The sequence below is a fragment of the Mauremys mutica genome, chromosome 10, assembly GCF_020497125.1.
Source record: "Mauremys mutica isolate MM-2020 ecotype Southern chromosome 10, ASM2049712v1, whole genome shotgun sequence".
NCBI lineage: Eukaryota > Metazoa > Chordata > Testudines > Geoemydidae > Mauremys > Mauremys mutica.
In genome coordinates, this window is record NC_059081.1 from 32759050 (window position 1) to 32780899 (window position 21850).

At 39.8% G+C, this 21850-nt stretch overlaps 1 protein-coding gene across 1 annotated transcript in view; it reads left to right on the top strand.

Annotated features, from left to right (window-relative positions):
* Positions 1–21850, top strand: part of SLC4A10 (solute carrier family 4 member 10) — a 191642-nt gene that overhangs the window by 9118 nt on the left and 160674 nt on the right. Inside the window, exon 2 of the mRNA XM_045033036.1 lies at positions 19666–19747. Coding sequence (XP_044888971.1) covers positions 19666–19747 — 82 coding nt within the window. The remainder of the gene's footprint in view (positions 1–19665; positions 19748–21850) is intronic.

Sequence of the window (21850 nt, forward strand, 5' to 3'; positions counted from 1 at the left end):
TTTGGTTAGCAGCAACTTTAAAGCATATGTAGTGCCAAATCCTTGGCTGTTTCCACCCTTTGGAACCTCATTGACTTCAGTGAGGTTGCACAGGGTATAAGATAGGGCAAATTTGATCTATTCTTTTTGGAGAGCTTTTATTGGGGCGTGTATGTGTGTGTGCAAATATATATATGTATGTTTGTTTTCCCCAAGGGCAGCAGTTCTTGCTTATTTTCCTACTGATCTTGCCAAATGATTTTCTTTGTGGCTTGTCTTACTTGTGTGTATTTTACCTGAATAGCAGGTCTGTATTTACGATTCTTAACATGGAAGGCCTTTCATTTTTCATTCAGTTTTATTAATGTAACCCCCCTGGGGTTTAGAGAGCATGGCTCCTTTAAAACCTCTTCCTGAGGCAAGTGCTGATGGATCCATAAAGTAGTAGTCCTGGTTGTTCGAGGGGCGTGGCGAGAGGGGGAACAACAGGGCGTGCGTGTCTGTAGCTCCAGACAGAAGGGCTGCAGCAAGCAGGCATTGACATAGTGAAGCAGCTGAGAACCTGCCCAAAGGTTTGGAGGGGAGAGCTGTCGGCTGGGGATGCCCCAGGACAGGAGCCAGGAGGAGCAGTGTGCCAAGGAGGAATCACCTAAGGACAAACCAGAGCCAGACCCAGTATCATTGTTGCCCAGAGTGACCTAGCATTGGGAATCAAGAGGGTGGTTGTAGCCAGCTAAATGGGAAGGTTGTTCTCTTTGTGGGTTTGCAGAGAGTCACAGAATTGGGCACCAGAGGGGTTTAGTGCAGTAAATTTATTGGTTCTGAAGATGACCAGGAGCACCCAAGACTCCATGCCGGACTTGAACTCTGCTCAGGATTCCTGAGCTCTGAGTCTAGAGGCATTCTCAGGGTTTACCTTTCATATTGTGGTACCACTGGGCCTGTGGGTCTGCATGTTGGAAGTCACCCTATTTTACTGCTCCCTCTCTCTTCTCCCCTGTTGTTTTTCTCCATCCATTCCTCTGGAAATAAATATATCCCTTTCCTATATTGATTGTAATGTTCAGGTGTGTGTGTGTTTACTCCATGAGGGTTGGAACAGGTGCCTCTGGGGTGGAAGGGAGTTTACCTGCTGCATTCCTGTGCACACCTTTTCTTGGGTGGAGTTGCTTGCAGAGCAGACTCTATCTTGGCCACATGGGTGCTAAAGTTACATGAATTCAATGCAGGGGAAACCCACTTCTCATAGGCAATATGCACACATGCTGTAGCTGCAGGGCTAGTCTTGGGTTATGTGAAGCTAAAAGGGAGGAGGTTAAATAAGAATCTCAACTCTGAATCTTTTCAGGTGACACTGAAGCTATGGCTACACTAGAGAGCTTACAGTGGTGCTGCTGTAAGCTCTCTAGTGTAGATGCTGTACACCGATGGGAGAGAGCTGTCCTGTTGATTTTAATCAACTCACCTTCCATGAGCAGTGGCAGCTATGTTGGCAGGAGAAGCTCTCCCATTGACACAGTACTGTCCACACCAATGCTTAGGTTGGTGTAACTTATGCTGCTCAGGAGGGTGGCTTATTCACACCCCTGTGCAACGTAAGTCATACTGACATAAGTGGTAGTCAGACATAACCTGAGGGTCAGATCGCTGCATCTGAACCTGTCCCTAGTGTTCTGATCCTGGTTGGATCCAAACCAGACTGGCCTATTTTCTGATTTGCCACTTAAGATGGAAAAAGTCTCATGATATTATCTGATTTCTTGAGACTACCACCATTCAGAGGCAAACTCGTACAAGAACACCTGGGAGATTTCAGCACCCTTGAATCCAGATGCGAACAGCTACCTTGATTTAGCCACGAACCCAAGACCTATCTAATCTATATTGGAATGCTACCTTGCCAACCCTAGAAACAAGTGTGCACCACAATTTAAAAAAAAAACAACCCCCCCCAGGCATGTGCACATTGTGATTTGTTCTCCATAAGAGTCATGTCTGGCCTCTTAAATTTATCTGCTGTACTATGGTACTGCTAAATGTCTGTGCCTCTGACTCTTATGTGTGCCCGTTAGTGACTCTAATAACATCTCTGATTACCAATGTGACAGAGAAGGGATGTACTCAGCTGGCATCTTTTCTCTCAAGTGAAGTTAAATCCTAAAGCTTTCATTTTGTTAGAGAAAATCTTTGACCCCCCCATGTGGAGCCCTATAATATAGCCTCAGTTGGGAACCAAAAGCTCTGTCATGCTGCCCCATATAGCTTTGGTTCAAAATCCATCAGCTGACCTATCCCAAAACTATACTTAGAGCTATTGTTTTCAATGTTGTGCTTTAAAACAAGCCAAAAAAGAGTTTAAGCTGTTATACAGAAGCAGCATAGCAAGTAAGGTTTGCAAGGGCAAGAGAATTAGTGGGCTTAAAATAACAAAATAAGCTAGTCAAACAGACTCTTCCCCAAACCCAAGGACACAGCAAAACACTTAAAGAGGAATATGCCAGTCTCGCTTGCATACCACACAGTAGCAGAAGAATGAAGCAATTGGTACATAATACTCTTTGCAGGCCAAAATAACTGTAAACACTGTGCAGACTTGAGATGAGTACCTTACAGAATGGAACACAATTTTTCCACTCTAAGGCCAGGTCTATACAGGAAAGGTTTGGCAGCACAGCTATACCAGTATAGCAATACCAGCATCTACACTGGAAGGGCTTGCAACTTATACCAGCAAAAAAAGTGCTTTTGCTGGTATAGCTTGTATCATAATGGAATAAACTATACCAGCAAAAACATTTTAATGCTGATATAACTGCATCTAGACTAGGACTTTTGCTGATATAGAAATGTCACAAAAATCACACCCCTGACCTACTATATCACAAAATTCTCTAGTGTAGACCTGGCCCAACTTTAGATCCTAGATTCCCCACTTAGGCCTTGTCTATGCTACACAGTTTTGTTGATGCAAGTTACGGTGACAATAAAAAACCAGTATAATTACATTGCTTGTGCGTGTTCACGCAACACTCCTTCTATCAGTGGAGTGCGTCCACAGTGGGATCTCTAGCATCGACAGTGAGAGCAGTGCACCGTAGGTAGCTATCCCACTGTGGTACTCACCACTGCCTGCAGCTGGGAGTTGTGGGAAGGTGGAGTAGATCACAATGTATCATGGGTGTGGGCTCAACATCCCATGATGCAGTTTTTTCCATCCCATCATTCCATGGGCTTCCAACTGCATTTTGTGGCATTTTTCAATGCCCCCCAGATACTGTGTGATCCTGCATTGCTCTCTGCTGTTGTGGTCACGGTTATGAACACATCACAGATGGTCATGCAGTATATCATGAACTCCCAATCTGAACAGGAATCAGAGTTGCCTGACCTGCTGTGTGCCATGGAAAGAAACTACACCTGTCTTGAAGTGGTTTCCATTATATGCAGTGTTTACAGTGTGCTTCAATGGCTCTCAGTACCCCCACTATACAAATTGTTCCAGCACCTCTGCACACTGCAATGCTCCTTCTGCTAACAAAAGTCTCCTGCTTTGCCGACAAGATAAAACCACCTCGAAGAGAGTCATAGAGCTTTTTGTGGCAAAGTTATATCAACAAAGTGTCAGTGTAGTTACTGTGCTTGGCTATGTCACTGCAAATGGCCTCCAGAAGGTGTCCCACAATGTCCATCCTGACTGCTCTGGTAAGCAGTTTGAATTCCGCTGCCCCTCTCTCTCCAAAGACCCTCCTCCTCTCTGGCTTCTGCCTTCTCCCTTGAAAATGCTCTCACCAAGGTTCCAAATGACCTCTTCCTAGCCAGATTTTCAGGCTAATTCTCCATCCTCATGCTCCTTGACCTATTGGCTCCATTTGACACTATCAACCATATTAGTCTTCTCATAATCCTGTCACCCTTGGGCTTTTTTTTGACATTGTCCTCTGCAGGTTCTCTTCCTATCTTCCATATTGCTCATTCAGGGTCTCATTTGGGTGGGTATTCTAGCTCCCTCTCTCTCTCTTTCAGTGGGGTGTCTCATAGGGCTACCTCCTCATTCCCGTTCTCGCTTCCCTCTATACCCTGTCCAGATAAGTCATCCACAAACATGGATTTGACTATTATCGTTATGTTGATGAATCACAAATTACTTCTTTACTCTGGAACAATCTTCCTCCATCTACACTAAAATCTCAGCCCTTCCTCCTTACATCCTGGATGTATAGCTATTAACTGAAAGTTAACATGACCAAAGCTGAGCTGTCTATGATCACCTATTCCCTTTCTCTAATACGCTGAAACCAAAACACTCCTCTCTGTCACTCACGTCCTTAATCTTGGGCTAAATCAAAGATGAAGCCACTTTTGACCCACAGATCCAGGCCATATCTAAAGTTTGCTGCTGCTTCTTTCACATCATCTTCAAGATCTGACCTTTCCTCTCTCCCCTCTCTGCCAAAATGCTCATCCAAGCATGCAAATCCATTAAAAATGCTGCTGTTAAATTCATCTTCTTGGCTTTTCACACTTAACTACATTACCCCCTTCCTTTAGTCCTTCCACTGGCTCTACTTCCATAGCATCAGATGCAAACTTCTTGTTCTTACTTTAAAAGTCCTCCACAATTTAGCCCTATCCAAACTATCTTAACACAGTCCAACAATGATGCCAGCCTTGATTGCCTGATTCTTTGTTTATCCAACAAGCTCTTGTATGCTTTATCCCATGCTGTCCCATACAAGTGGGGAAAGGTCCTAGTCAAAATCCTTAAAGCTATCCCCTTCTCTTTCAATTTCCTCCTCAGAACAACTCTTCTGTAATACATAAAGTAAAGTACAACCTGACAATGGCTAGGCAGACGGAGAGCTATGGTTACTTATGCTGGCTGGCTGGCACATCCTATTATTATTTACAGATTTTTTTTCCATCATGTCTTCTCCACTCCACTCTGCACCAGCTCAGCCCTCCTGTTTGTATCATCCACCTGTTATATCTTGTATTTTCGACTGTAAGCTCTTCAGGGGTAGTAACTGTCATTTATTAGATGTTTGTTTGGTACCTAGCACAGTGACCTGATGGTGATACTGCGGTGTAAATTTTAAATAATAATAATAATACCCTCCGCCAAAAAACCCAAAACACGAACAAACAGTTCCTGGCCAGCAGAATTTATATTCTTAAAGACAGACACATGGAAGACCAGACATACTAGAAGTTATTATTATTGTTATTAACTTTGTGACCCACTGTACTAGGCACCGTACAAAGCTATAATGAATGAATAAATAAATTGCTTAAAATCTAATATTTTTTTTCTGTTTCTTAAATCATAAGGGTTAGTTTTCCTTAAAAAAGCATTTTTTCCATTAAAGTGAATTGGATGTGAAGAGCAACTATCTCATACTGAGTGGGTGTTCTTTCTAAACTTTAACATTTTTATAAGTAAATGTTTCACTATTGAAAGTAATAACATAGTACATTGAGACTAGCCCACTGTCTTCACAATGGGCCACTAACACGTGAGATCTGGATCTGAACTTTGCAGTTTAGTCCACTTCTAATAAACAATCAGTCAAATAACAACCAGCATATAAGAAATGCTGCATAACTTTCCTCTTCTGAAAGGCCTTTACACCATAAGAATAATACTCATAACCATTGACAAACCAACAAAAACCTTAACCAACCAAAGCAAACATCCCTCAAACTTCTGAAACAAGTCAATCTAACAGCCTCTTCCCACAACAACAATAAAAATAAATTAACAAAATAAACCCTCCAAAATGCTATTGCTATTATGTGGAAGATGCCAGATGATGGGCAGTAGTATCAAACCCTTAGGTAAATAGAGAAACATAATAGGAACAAGAAACTATATGATGTTGGATCATGTCTTCCAAGGTTTGGATGGAGATCTGGATGTCTGCTAGCTACTTGCGCATCAATGTAGTGACATTATCGGAGAATCTGCAGTGGAAATAACCTCTTTTCCCCAAATAGAATTACTTTTATTCAAAAGCACTGATAAATCATATCTATCTATCTATCTATCAAACCTGAAAATGAGAGAGCAGATTTTTCCCCCCCATCTCACCTGGTTATATTTGCTGCTCTTACTCCTTGAAAGATTCTGTTCTGTAATTTCAAATTAGAACATGTTATTAACTTCTCATTACTATGTTTTCTGACCCCAGTTTGTTCTCACTGGCAAAGATCATGCTTAGTCCAGACTGGTAGGATCAGGAAAGTGATGGCTTTTAAACTCCCTGGGTTCCATTAGATAAACAATCCTTCCAAAGTAACAGTTCTCTTAGAGCTAGGAAGCCTGACCAGCCTAACATTTGTAGCACACATCCTGTTCTCAGTGGATTCATGTTTACCTTTTATTCTGTGATAATCCTATTCGAAATCCTGAAACAGTGTATCATAGACTTGTGCTTGCTAATCTCTCTAAACTGTTTAAATCCCTCACTATTTAGTCTCTATTTTGATCACTTTGCCAATATGTTTTGGTTAAGCCTTTGATGTAAAAATTCTTTCTCTGTATATACAGTATGTCAGGTTCCCTTGCTTTCTTTGGTGGAAATTATGCATTTAAGAAAAGATGTAGAAGCCACTTCAAATTAATTTTGAGATTTATAACTGGAATTTGTTGGTGTTTGCTCTGTTATTTCTCAAAGGACTGTATTATCTATTTCACTATTTCATTTATTTCTTTTCTGCTCTTTCTTTTGTTAGTTTTGATACCTCTTCATTCCTTTGTGCTGGTTATTGTAAATCCTCTCTACAAAATCCTGTTCTTCCTGTTCACTGGTGCAAATGCTAAATTACATTAAAGATTATTTAACCTTTCTCTACCAATATCAGCAATGCCATCTTCAGCATGTAGATAAAAATATTTAGTATGACAGCTCTAAGATAGATTCAGTATTTTGAGCTATTGGAAACAAAAAGGTAAGTAACCATTTTATCCAGCAGAAAAAAAGATTTGGTTTCAGGGCATACCTTTCTTCTTGGGGTCCTGTTTTAATGGTGACCCCTTATAAGTTAATAGAATCTCTGAGCTTGCCCGACAATGTTCAGAAAATAGCAATAGCAACGGCTTAGAAGAACTTTATAATATATGTCCCATTCTGTCAATAGAGAGCCTAAATGTCTTCTCTGGCTTTGCCCTCTTAGGTCACACCATCTGAGACAGAAGAAGTGAGAGGGGAGGTGGTTAGCGTGCCAGTGACAAAGTCTCATGATAAGTCTGCCTGATTGTGACATAAAGAGTTTTTATGCTGTGACTATGTACGAGGCCAAAAAAGGCCTCTTCATCTCCATCAAACCAACTGCAAAGAACCATTCTGGGCAGTGAATAGCCTGTTTTTTTTTCCAGCTGCTTCTGCTCAGTTAGATTTGAGAGTTTCTTGCTGTTACTTTATGAATGAAATATGGACCAACATATCCAAATGTCTTTTGGAGACGCATGATATCAGCTGAAACTCTAACAGATGACTTAGCATTAACTGAAATGCTAGTGATGCTGGGGCATTCCAAACTACATACCTGCAGTTAGATCCATCTCCTTCCTGCCAGCGAACAAGTCCAGCAAGAAAACTCTGGGCTACTTTTTGGTCAACTTTGTCAGTGCCTTCCTTGGAAGGACATGGTGCCAACTCCTCTGCAAGGAAGTTAATGTGAGGCTTCTGTGCTGGTCTTTGTTAATTATTGGGTGTTGTTCAACCTTTATTCCTTGGGAATGATGCTAGAGGCTGTTGTCATAGGCAACTCTGGCACATCTGAAACCCTCTGATTTCATTGACCATCTGCAATCTGGTTTTATCCTTGGGTATGGTACAGAAATGCACTGGTGTCATTAGTCAATAATTTCTCCTGGCAATGGATGAACATAAAATGTCCATGCTGACATATTTTTAGATCAGTGATCAGGAAGCATTGTTAACACATATACAGTTCTTAATAGGAGGGTTCAACCCCTAGTAGGATAATGAGGAAAAACTGACTAAGTTCTCTTAGTTATGATGATGAAACTCCGCTTTGTCTCTATCTTGGAATAACTCACTCACTGCCTGAATGAGATTGGGACTTCTATGAAAGCTTGTTTGCTGACATCAAAACCTGACAGAATTGAAGTATTGGTAGACTGGGGAAAAATACACAAGAATCAGTGAAGATTATATCAGCACCTCAACTGAGGGAGAGCATCCACTGTTTGTTATGCAGGTTTGCAATTTGGGGGAATTGTTAAATTCGAGGTAGTTCCTGAATGCTCAGACAGTAACTATGGCCAACAACACTTTTCCATGTGTATCTGGTGAGAAGTGTGCAACCTTTTATTCTGCATGCAGGGCTTGCTATGGTTATCAATGTCCTTATCACCTCAAAATTATGTCACTTTCAGAGCATACTAAAAGCTTGTTAATACACTATACGTTGCCTATTATTGAGTGGTGTTTTAGTAGGCAGCAGGTTGTGCTGATGGTCTATAATCTGATCACTTTGAGTGGAGTTCAAGGTGTTGGTTCTGCTGTATAAACTGCTAAACTGTTTGGGAGCTGCCTATCTGAACAAGTGCCTTTCTCCTGGGTGATATTCCTGCAGTTGCAACCATTGGAGGTGTGAGCAGCCTGCTACTGTAAAAGGGAGTGGGGCTTATTGCCAGTCAATAGCTATAGCATTGCCACTAACAATGAAGTACTTGCTTCTTGGTTCTCTAGCAAGACAGGACAAAAGAAGTAAGAGAGAGAATTTGAGCTTTGGTGGTAGAAATATGAGTAGATTCAGACAAGTTACAACATAAAGAATATTTGTGAGCCTATGACCTGGACACAGAAGAACAAAGATATTCTACCTCTTCATCATCATAGTAGCTATTAAATTAGGGCCTGCTGAATTATTACAGACCATGAATCACCTTGCTAACTCAGGAAGCCTCCACACAACTGAAGAGCCCAGAACTTTCTGCTGTGCAGAGCTATGAGCCTACAGAGAAAATTGCCTATATCTTTTACTGCTTCTCAGGACAGCAGGGACCTCCTGTCAGACACAGGTTTGATAACATCACATTTTGCCTTTTTGCATTTGCCACTCTCATGATAGCAAGTACTGCATGAAGACTGAGCTACCTTCTGTCATTTTGCCTCACATTCCTTTTGGCTAGTGAAAGAGAGTTGAGAACATCTGCAACCTTTACCAGCTGAGATTGTGAACACCTCCTTAGAGGGCAGGACATCTATCCAACCTAAATCACCACATAATCTGGCCAGTAATTAAGAAACTATCAATCAACACAATTTACTTTTCCACCCGCTGTCCAGTAACTAACTTTCCATTCCTGAGCAAACTAATTGAGAGACTCACCAAGGGTAGTCTCCAATTCAACCTAGATATTGACAGTATTGTGGACCTCTCCCAGAGAGACTGCAGGCCAAGACATGGGACAGACAGGACACTAGTGCTACCAATTGTGGATTCTCCTTTTGGCCCTGGATAAAATTCTTACATCCACATTCATACTGTTTGCCCTCTATGCAGCAGTTGGCATGGCTGATCATGGAATCCTGTTGTCCCATCTCAGAGATGTGCTGGGTGCTAATGAGATCACATTGAGATGATTTCAGTCATTCCTCTCTGACTCCAACCAGAGAGTTATGATATATCCATCTGGAGAATGCTGACCTGTGGTGTCCCATGGGGATGTGTTCTCAATTTCACCATTGTCAACATCTGAGAGACTCTAGGAGAGAAAAATGTGAAGCAGTGTGGGGTAAAATGTCAGCGTTATGCTGATGACCTTCACAACAGAGACAAGCAGCACCATCTACTAGCTATTCAAGGGCCTACCTGGAACTAGAAATTGAATGAAGAGCAGCTTGCAAAATCTGAATCTAGAAAAGACTGATGTGATACTCTGGTGGGGAAAGGGAAGCATTGTGATGAACTTAACAGCTCTGTAACAAAACTTTCAATTGCACATTGAAAAGTGCCCAAGTCACTTTTTAAAATGAAACTTAGGCTCCTAAGTGCTATTGAATATTATACCCCAAGTCTCCTTTTTTTGAATTTCAGCCCAAAAATGGTCGATGAGGCATTTAAAACCTGTTAAAAATTGAAAGACAATTAAAATTAATACTCAAAATGGAAACAACCTTAAGCCTTATGTTCTTTATATTTTCCCCTAATCCATCAGCCCAACAACATTGTAAACTCTTTTGGGCAGGAACTGTTTTCTTGTTTTGTGCTTGTACAGCCTCGAGCACAATGGGGTTCTAGTTCATGACTGGAGCTCCTAAGGACTGCAACATTATAAATGAAATTGTTTGTTTATTACATCTCATGTTCTTAACTTTTCCATTTCATTTTCTTTACATTATCCCTTTGTGCAAAAGAAAATAGGATATGAAGAACTTGTATGTTAAAATAATACATTTGCTTTGCATAATTAAATGAATGTATTGTTTACAAAATTAACTTCCTCAAATGAATACCTGAGGCAAGAACAGCACTGTTAGATTTAATGCATTTATATACTAGCATGAGATAAAATTGATCTATTAGCTGGCTAGTTCAATGATTATATATTTATTATGCCTCAACTCAGACAGTATCTATCATGCATATTTGGATGCAAGCAGCTCTGAACTTTACAGTATAACTAAACACAGGAATAATACTTTATAAATCAGTATTTATTTGCCTCTAAGACTGCATTGCACCAATCTAGTCTGCATTTTCTTGGTTTGATTCCATTTAGTTTCATCAAATTTATAACAACAGTTTGTGCTTAGATTTAATGACCACAGTGATTAGCCATTTTTACATGTGAAATGAGATTGTATGCTTACTATATTAAACATGTGCTCAATCTAAATTCGCTGGCACATCAATCCTCCAGAGCTAATGTTGATTAGTGCAGATTTTAATACTGTTCTAGAAGATGGTATATCTTTACTGATACATACTAAGAATTATCTTAGCTCTTGCTGCAAAGAGAGAGAGAGAGGGCAAAAGCTGTCCTCATGCATATGACATGCAGCCCTGGGGAAGATATAAATCTGGAATGAAAACTAATTGCTTTCTACTTTGCTGCACATCTGTAGTATGCGGTATGGGGCTGGCCAAAAGGAATATATGCTATACATCAGCCATTAGCGATTACTGCAGAAAACTACCGCAGATGCAATAAAATGAAAAGGATGGTTTTAAAATAATACTTTGGAGAATATAGACTTAATTGCATTTTAAATGTGTTTTGATTGCTCGTTGTTGATAGGTGAATAAGAAAAGAATATGTAATATTTGATGCAGCTAGTGGAATTCTTTTGCATCTGAAAGATAAAATTGACAGCACTTTCCACAGCTGCAGCTATATAATGATATATAATATAAGCAATTCAAAATGATGATAATACACACGATTACATTCTTTTCTTGTCTCAGGAAAGAGAAAAGAATTGTAGCATCTAACGTGTAGACACACACTGGGTGCATCAAATTAATTTGGTGTGACTGTGTGAGCTCAAGGACACTTCAAAGGACAGAGCTGAGCAAGGCAGCCACCAGTGATTTCTTTACTGCAACAGTGTAACATGCAGCTACAATGAACAGGGTTTTTTTTAGGTACTTAATACAGTTTTGTAAAGGATATGTTTCACATACGCTCTTAGCAGCTCTTGAGTTCAAACAGCACACTTTTCTATTTCTTTAATTCTGCTATTTTTTGTAAATGTCAAGCTGAAGTTAACAAGTGATTTTGAAACAGAAATGCCTCATGAAACCAGATACAACCAGAGAATATCTAGATAATATAACAGTAAGATACCTCCAAACTGTGAAAGCAGTCAAGTTTAGGGTAAACAATTAATATGATCAATTTTAAGCATGGCTTTTTGGATACAAAGGTTAGAATCTTATTATAAAAATGCAAGAAGGTACAGCATAGGATTTATAGTCTATGTATCTAAATTCATGGGTTCATGAAATAACATATAAACTAAAATGTATTCATTATTCACAGACATATGTTTAATTATAATCATGCAGATATTTAGTACCTAAAAAGATTAAATCTTACTGTTTCTATGGTTGTGTTTTGTAGGAAAACATAATTTAATGTTCTGCAATGACAGGCTTTCCTGAGCTCCAGATGGCATTTAAGACTTATATAGGACATCTGATAATCAATAAATGGCTTATGCAGTGAAGTTGTATTAATTCCATAATTATTTTAGTTATGTGTTAGCAGTCGTGCTGTGTGCATAATTTCGAATGAAATGCTGTACAGATGAGAACCGGGTTTAAGGGAATGAAGGTTTCTGCATTGAAATATATTTTACATTAAGAAAGGATGTTTAAATAGTACTCTTTTAACCCTCACATGGTCTGTATCCAGAATGTATTAAGGGTGTAATTAACAGGAATACATATGATCTGAACATCTGCAAACCTCAGTAGATTTCTATAATGTTTGCTATTTTCCCAAACAATTCTGGGTTAGGCTTTTCACACAAAAAATTCCAGCTTTAGAGAAAGCAGAGTATCAAAGGAGTGGAGAAGGGAAAGAAATATGCATAAAGGATATGTGAAATAGCGAGGAGGCTAAAATTGGGTGGGTAAGAGGTAGACATAATGCAGGGTAAGGGATCATTTCCAGGTTCTCAAATAAAATGCATATTTTAGCTGTGTATTCAGTTTATATTTTATTTTTGTTCATAATGTATTCACACCAAAATACAACATACCAGTGTAATTGAACCTTTAAGTGGGGGTGAAAAATGCATTTCAGTGCAATCTTTAAACCTTCTTATAAATATTGCATATTTATACTAACTGTTAAAACATGGTTTCCTTCTTTGATAGAATTACTGGCCTAGTGGATAGGAGGGAAGCTGTAGACATGATAGTTTTTTATTTTTAGCAAGGCTTTGGACTTAACATTATCTGACATTCTCATCAGCAAACTGGGGAAATGAGGTCTAGATGAAAGTACTATAAGGTGGGTGCACAATTGTTTGAAAGACTGTACTCAAAGAGTACTTATCAATGGTTCTTACTCAAAGTAAGATGATGTGTCTAGTGGGGTCCTGCAGAGGTCTGTCCTGATTCTGGTACTAGTCAATATTTTCATTAATGATTTGAATAATGGAGTGGAGAGCATGTTTATAAAATTTGCAGATGATATCCTGCTGGGGAGGGATTGCAAGCACTTTGGAAGACAGGATTAGAGTTCAAAATGAAATCAACAAAATGAAATTCAGTATCAACAAGTTTGAAGTACTGCACTTAGAATGAAAAAATTGAATGCACAAAAGGGGGAATAACTGGCAAGGTGGTGGTATTCCTAGACAGGATCTGTGCGTTATAGTGGATCACAAATTGAACATGAATCAACAATGTGATGCAATTGTGAAATACCATTTGGGGGTGTATTAACCAGAGTGTAATATGTGAGACGTGGGAGATAATTGTCCCCCTATTCTCAGCACTGGTGAGGCCTCAGCTGGAGTACTGTGTCCAGTTCTGGGTGCCACACTTTCAGAAAGATATAGACAAGTTGGAGAGAGTCCAGAGGAGAGCAGCAAAAAATATAAAAGGTTTAGAAAACCTGACCTATGAGGAAAGATTAAAGAAACTTGTCCTGTTTAGTCTTGAGAAAAGAAGACTGAAGGGGTAACCAATAAGTCTTCAAATATGTTAAGGCTGTTATAAAGAGGGTAGTGATTGATTGTTCTCCATGACCAATAAAGGTAGGACAAGAAGTAATCAGCTTAATCGTCAGCAAGGGAGATTTAAGTTAGATATTAGGAAAAACTTTCCAATGATAAGGGTAGTTAGTACTGGAATAGTCTTCCAAGGGAAGTGTGGAATCCCCAATATTGGAAGTTTTTATGAACAGATTGGACAAACACCTGTCAGGGATGATCTAGGTTTACTTGGTCCCGCCTCAGCACAGGATTAGTCTTGAAGTCCTGTTTAGCCCTGCATTTCTATGATTCTATGTTTTGTATACTGCAGCAATCTGAGTGAGTCTGGGCACTTGAATGCAGTATTTAGGTAGTTTTTATGACACATGTTTATACATTTATTTTAAAAAATCATGTATTTATTATGCTTTTTATGAATTTATAAATAACATGCATATTTATCACATAGATTTTAAATATTGAAATGTTGTCATTAGTCTGTTGTGAAGATGCTGATGTATATACATCTATAGTTCCATTACCCAGAAAAAATCTGAAGAGAGTGTGTGCACACGCGTGCGTGTGATACTTTGTTGGAAGCAAGGTGATAAGTTGCATTTATTATGCAACTTTAAACATCTCATCTGGACTCTGCCTGCTAGCCCATCTTTAACTGGGACTACTACTAAGATTGAAAACTTCTGAGCAGATTACAACAGCTATTATTAAAACACAAACCTGTATTAGTCTACGCAACCACTTATGTTGGCAAAACGTATGTTGCTCGGGGGTGTGAAAAAAACACCCCGACAGACATAAATTTTGCTGGCATAAGAGGTAATGTGCACAGTGGTATGTTGGTGACAGAGCTACCACTGCTCATTGAGGTGGTTTTATTATGTCTGCGGTGTGGAATGGGCAATATACTGTTCTGAAACAATGACAGGTTTAAGGATATTGATCTCTGCCTCATATATATGATTAGAAATTAGGGCTTATACAACTGAAAAGAGTTGATTCCCAGCTTGCCAGAGTTCTAGCATTAGAATGTTCTGGGATGTTAGGCCTTACAATTATGTCATAATTGTGTATGGAAAAGCTATTTCAGATACTTCCAGCCAGGGGCGGCTCCAGGCTCCAGCACGCCAAGCGCGTGCTTGGGGCGGCATGCCACGGGGGGTGCTCTGCCGGTCGCCGGGAGGGCGGCAGGCGGCTCCGGTGGACCTCCCGCAGGCGTGCCTGTGGAGGGACCGCTGGTCCCACGGCTTCGGTGGAGCATCCGCAGGTGTGCCTGCGGGAGGTCCACCCGAGCTGCGGGACCAGCGGACCCTCCGGAGGCACGTCTGCAGGAGGTCCACCGGAGCTGCGGGACCGGCGACTGGCAGAGTGCCCCCCGTGGTGTACCGCTGTGCTTGGGGCGGCGAAATTGCTAGAGCCGCCCCTGCTTCCAGCATGCTAGTTCAATCAGGTCTTGTGTGGGTGTGTTTCATCGAGCTGGAAATTACCCTTCTAGGTTGAAGTGTAGACGTACCCTTAGGTACCTGCACTGTGCTCATCATCATGCATTTGAGTATTTGCAGATAGTGGGAGACAAAAATTAGTACCAGTGCAATTTTTAAAACATTTAAAAATAGTTTTTTTGTAAAATATCTGGCATATAGAAAATGTGAAGTGGTGTGGAATAAAGGACATACTGGTATTCATTTGTGATGATCTAAATGGGTGAAATCCTGTTCCCAATGGAGTCAAGAATCAGGGTTTCACCCTAAATAGCTCAGGGTTTCACCTAAAGCCCTAAAGGACTCATCTTGCTCTTATTGTTTTACCCTGGATGTTTTGTTTGATTGTTGTACTGTGTGGTTTTAAATTATTTGATTATTTCTAAGGAAATAATTTTGTCATAATTTTTTTTAAAGGAAAAATCATAGCCTGATAATTGTATAAAGGGCATAAGGCACCAGTAAATGGTAAAAAAATAATAAAAAAAAAGAAGACAGAAATCATTGTAATTTTTAATACAAAAAAAGCCTGATTCTGGTCTAATATCAGTTTCACAGTAGTGTTACTTCAATGACTTCAACAGAATTACTCCTAATTTTCAACCTATGTAAATGAGATGAGAATCAGGCCCAAATGTAAAACCCTGACAAAAATATTGTCTGTAGTTGTGCACCGGTGAACCATTCCAGGGCCTATGAGAATGTATCTTTTTTTTGAGAAAGCATTTTATATATCCCTAAATGTTACGCTTTTATTGCTCTACTGCTATCTATCAAGACATCTTTACATATGGAAAATGAACACACTATAGAATTAAAATACTGGGCATTCTCCAGCTTCAAAGTGCTGTACAAGTATTGATTAATTATGCCTCTGAACACCACCATGAGGAAGTATTATTATCCCTATTTTACATATGGGGAAGCTGAGACACAGAGACTAAGTGACTTTCCCAAAGCCACACAGCAAGTCAGTGACAGAGCCAGGATTAGAAATCAGGACTTTCCGGAGCCCACTCCCAGGCTTTAAGCACTAGACCACATTGTTCACTGAAGTCAGCAAGCATCTCAATGCAATAATGGACAATTCGAAGGGCTCTTGCATGGTCAGTGTGTCCATAAATTTACTTGCAAACTACTCCAGTATAACAAGATAATTTGAGCACCTTAGTTCTGTGTCATATAAATTGCTGAGTGTGCAGCCTCTTCAAAATGGGCTAAAAGTAAGAAAAGCTACAATGATATGTTGTAAAACTCAAGGCTTTGATATACCTGTAGCCTTAGAGCCTGATTCTGCTCCCACTGAAGTCATTGGAAAGACTAATATTGACTTCCATAGAGTCATGGTTGAGTTCTTAATTATTACTGTATTTTAATTGTTAGTCTCGCTCCTTGAACACTTTACTTGAGGGTGAGAGGGGTGCTTAATAAATAAAATTATTTTTCATGTACTGAATATCACTAAGTCATCTAGAATAAGCATTCCACCTTCCATGACTTTCATATGGTGGTTTTGGCCTGTACTTCCTGTTTGAGCCTCTCATTTATGAGAATATTTAAAAATAATGACACTATATAAAGTTTTGCTGAAACACTAATAAAATATTAAAAATTGAAATTAATTTCCTAATCTTTAGTCACGATGGGAGGGTGTGGTCAGCATGTTTGCCACTATCATTATTCGTTAGTTGTATTGTAGCTGTGCCAAGGATCCCAATAGAGATCGGGACCCTATTGTGCAGATTTAGTAGCTGACTTGGGAGGAGAGGCAGTACAGGAACCATGATGTTACCACGGTACTGAGTACAGAATGGTTCTATATGGTGCTGTTTGGGAAGTCAAAAAGTCACAGTGCCTGTTTAATTGGGCTTGCTCAGGTTTGACCACTAAAACAGGAGCAACAGACAACTCTCAGTCTAACTATTTTTCCATCTAATGTTAATGGAAGATGCCCTCTTGCAAGGGAAGGAGATAAATTGGACAGAGACTCCCTGAAGATGAAAGGGAAATGTGTGCAGGGGGTGGAGGTGGGAATAAAAAAGTCAAAGGTAGAATAATGTGTGCATCAAGTTTATAAATAATAAATTTATAATTTTTAATCAATGTTAATTTTTTTACTTTATTTTAACTTGTCTATAAATAAATTAATTATAAAAACAATGTAATATGGATTAGGATTTTTCCTTAATGCTGCTTCCATAGAGCCTTTTCCTAACCACAGTGAGAAACTATTGGGAATGACTTATGCAAGAAGAGCATTACTTCTTACATTGCTGTAATACTTGGCCTTTTGGCTTCATACCGAACAATTCACCCAGGAGCACGGCAGTATTTCAATGTGACACACAACCTGATGTGTCTTACTGCCTACAATAATGGATTAATTTAGTCTATAATGTTAATATGATCGAATGACTCGTAAAAATTTTTTAAAAAAAGTCCTAGTCCATTCAATAGATTAATTAACTCTAATGTATTAGGAGGCAAAATGATTTCAACAGAAGGCTCCTACCTCCTTGTAAAATTTTTGTTATGTACCCTTATCTGATAGAAAGATCTAATAAAGGCACTGTTACCATCTCTTTTTAATAGCCTTGTGCTGATGCAGTTCCCAGACTCTCGTATATGAAATAGCTGCAGCATAATAACAGCCATTTGTAAAGGCGAGATGAACATAGAGTTGCAACTTTGGTTGGATGAATTCCTGGAGATTTCATGACATGACATAATCTTATGATTCCTGGAGATTCCAGGACAATCTTGGAGGGTTGGCAACCCTAGATGAACCTGAAGCAAAATCTTGGATCCCAAAATGCATAACGTTCAGCTCTAGATCTAGCCCTTGCTGTTTCTCCTTAAAGGAGAAGGGCTCATGTGGTGCAATTTCTCTTCATGTTTCTTTCACTCTTTTATCCATTTTTAGCTTTAAACACTGGTATTCTAAGCAACTCCTCTGCACCAGGCTTTTACTAGGGTGTGCTTTTCAAAAATAAAAGTCAGGAAGGTCTAAATTCTAATATTTTCTAAGCCTCTTCCACTTGCTACTAATGTCATGTAATATATATTCATTATATGTTAATTAATGCTTTTGTTTGTTTAATTTTTTTCTCTTCATCTGATCCAGTAGCCATTCACTGATAATCGCTATCAGTCTCTCTTCCTTTGTAAAATGAAGGTAACTGTTTTTGTAAGCACAAATATGCTGCTCCTTGGAAAATCAGCATTCAGTTTACTACCTGTGCATCATGGCTGACTTTCCAGGGGGTTAGTATCTTTAGGGAATACTGGGTATATTTAATTCATTACAGTTTGTGTCCCAACTAGCAGCATGTCATGCCTTTTAGCTTTAACATTAGCTTTCGCTGCAGGACACAGTACCAAAGTAGACCATTCCAGCATACAATACACTGACAGTATATCAGAGCATAAAGTATTTACAATCATAGTATATGTATAGTCAGAATGTAGAGCTGACTGCTTACACTATTAAAATGTATGCTATAACTACAACATAAAATCAGAGCATTCAGTATACCAAAAATAAATAAATAAATAGAAGGGAGTTTGCATGCAATATATAGAATTAGAGTACACTGTGTACTCTATAGTGTAACTATAAAGCATTCATAAATCTGAAACTAGACAAGTGAAAGCATTACAGTTCATCTAATAATTGAGACTAATTGCTTTCAAGGGATTAGAATTTTTTTCACATCAACATTTTTACTGAGACTAATGTTCTCCAACTTAACGATAGTATTAACACTGCTAATGTTTATGATTTTTTTGTTTTGCGAATAGTTCATAATGTCATCTTGTTTACAGAAGTTCTTTTTCCAGAGACAAAATTGCATGCATACAGCTGTTTCTCTAAGGGCAGGTCTACACTAAGAATGGGGGTCGAACTAGGGTACGCAAATTCAGCTACGTGAATAGCGTAGCTGAATTCGAACTACCCTAGTTCGAACTACGTACCCGTCCAGACGCCGCGGAACCGAACTCCGCGGCTCCAAGGTCGACTCTGCTAACTCCAGCTGCCGAGGTGGAGTACCGGAGTTCGAACTAGCGCTTCCGGAGTTCGAACTATCGCGTCTAGATCAGACGCGATAGTTCGAACTCCGGAAAGTCGAACTCACCGCGTCGACCCGCGCGGTAAGTGTAGACTAGCCCTAAGAGCACAATAGTGTAACTGCCTCAACTGGTCACCTCTTCCTTCATCGTCTGGCTCATGATTTTATTGTTTCCCAGAAACCAGAGTTTACTCATCATCTCGCATGGTGTCACAACAGATCTAATTTCTTCACATCAAAGCCAGTTTTAAACACTGCACAATAAAAGCTGCCATATGAAAAATAGATTTTAATAAGAGAAAAGAGATTCTTTAAACCTTATGTCTGAGGGAAAAACCGGAAAAGTGAAAATTAAAATTATTTATACTTACACTTCAATCTTGCTAGCAGGTTACAAAAAGAAAAGACTCCTACGTATATATTTCTGTTTTGCAGAGAAATGATGAAGAAGCTGTCGTGGACAGAGGTGGCACTCGTTCCATTCTCAAAACGCATTTTGAAAAGGAAGACTTGGAAGGTGAGAGATTATTTTCCTGTGCATTTCATTGTCTATTTCTTTTCAAAGTGTTGGACACAGTTCCACTCTCATATAAACCTGTGCATGCTCGTTGATTTGAATGGGTATACCAGGGTGTACATGAAGGCAAAATCTAGACCGCTATTTTTAAAGGAGAAATATTGCATATTCCTTTAGCAACATTAAAACTTGGGTGATGGGGGATAAGATTTCCTGAGGATATTTTAAGCCCCAATCCTGCAAATATGCACATATGTAACTTTATACAAATGAATAATTCTTTCCAGTGAGACTACCTGTGTGGAAAGCTGTGCTCATGCACAGGGCCCGATTAATGCAAGGGCCTTAGGGTCTGCAGCCCAGGGCCTCGGACTAAGGAGGGCCCCGCAAAAATAAATCCATATTATATACAGTTCAGTGGTCACCAACCCATTGATCATGATCGACTGGTTGATTCTGGAGCTTCTGACAGTCAATTGCAATCTCTGGGCCACTAAAAGTCCATCGGTGCAGCAGAGCTCAGGCAGGCTGCCTGCATGCTCTGGCCCCATGCTGCTCCTGGAAGTGACTAGTTGCCGGCACATCTCTGTGGCCCCTGGGGGGGGGGGAGGCAGCTCTGTGTGCTGCCCCCACCTCCAGCACCATCCCTGCAGCTCTCATTGGCTGGGAACTGGTCAGTAGGAGCTCTCATTGGCTGGGAACTGGCCAGTGGGAGCTTTCATTGGCTGGGAATTGGCCAGTGGGAGCTGCAGAGGTGGCACTTGCGGGTGCAGGCAGCACATGTAAACACGCTGTCTCCCTCTCTCCAGGGGCATGCAGAGACTGTGCCACTGGCCAGGAGCTGCCTGTGGTAAGTGCCTCCCGGCTGGAGTCTACACCTCGCACCCCCTCCTACACCCCAACCCCAGGTCAGAATCCCTTCCTGCACCAAACTCCCTCCAAAGTCCCACATCCCTCACCCACACCCCAACACTCTGCCCCAGCCTGGATCCCTCTCCTGCACCTAAACTCCTTCTCAGAAAAAACCTAATATAACAGCTATTCTAAGGTAAGAAGTAGGCTATTTTGAATTAACTTTAACTATATTCTACATGTTTTAAGACTGAAATGTAACCACAGAATGGCTTTGTTAATTAAAAGGCAAGTTTAATATAGCATTAATAGCCTCCATGCCATAGTTATGATTGTTTTGTTTTAAGTTAGGAAAAAGACTTGTATACAGGCGCCTCATAAAATCTAACAGCCCCAGGCCCACAGAAGAGTTAATCTGGCCCTGTCCATGCATAAATGTTTGCAGCATTAGGGCCCCAGTAAACTGTTTGGCTTCAATGCATGTCCTAAAATACATGATTATTTCATAAAGAGCCCAGTCCTGCTATCATTGCACATTCAGGTCTCCATTAAACAAAATAGATGTTGCATTTTAGAGTTGTGCACTGTCACGCACTTGAATGGGCACTTTATCCTACCCTTTAATGTCAAGGAGTAGCGGGTAATTTAAAGATATGAAGTTCACCATATCACATTGGACTAATAATCCACTTTATCTGGTATCTTTCCTCTAGAAGTGGCCTATGCTTCAGTTTATAATGTATAGATTGTAAACTCTTTCTTGCCAGGATCTGCCTTTTTATTTGTTGGCAAAATGCCCAGCGTGTTTTTGGTTGCTATGTAAGTAATAGATATGCAAAATTCAAAAGCTAATCATGATAGAGTCAGATCCAATTCTGAAAAATATAAGAATGTAGATATTGGGCTTGTTTCACCCTAGGCTCCATGATGGAAGAAGCTTGTGCCCGTGTAATATAAGTCTAATCTTTGAAAATAAGTCCTGTTTTGCCGGGGAACCCAAAGCTGGCCATTATAATCAAAATGCCACCTGCCATCACTTGGAGTGAATAATCTTTTGAGATGATAATTGAGTCTATCTTGAAAAGGAAAGGAAAAGGTGACCAAACTGAAAAATACCCCCAAATTTGGTTTGTTTCTATCCAGTACAGATTTCTTTTATATTTCTCGATGAAACAAAAACAATTCATTTGGATTGAATGAAATGTTTCTACTGTTGATTTAAAATTACACCAAATTAAAATGGTTTATTTA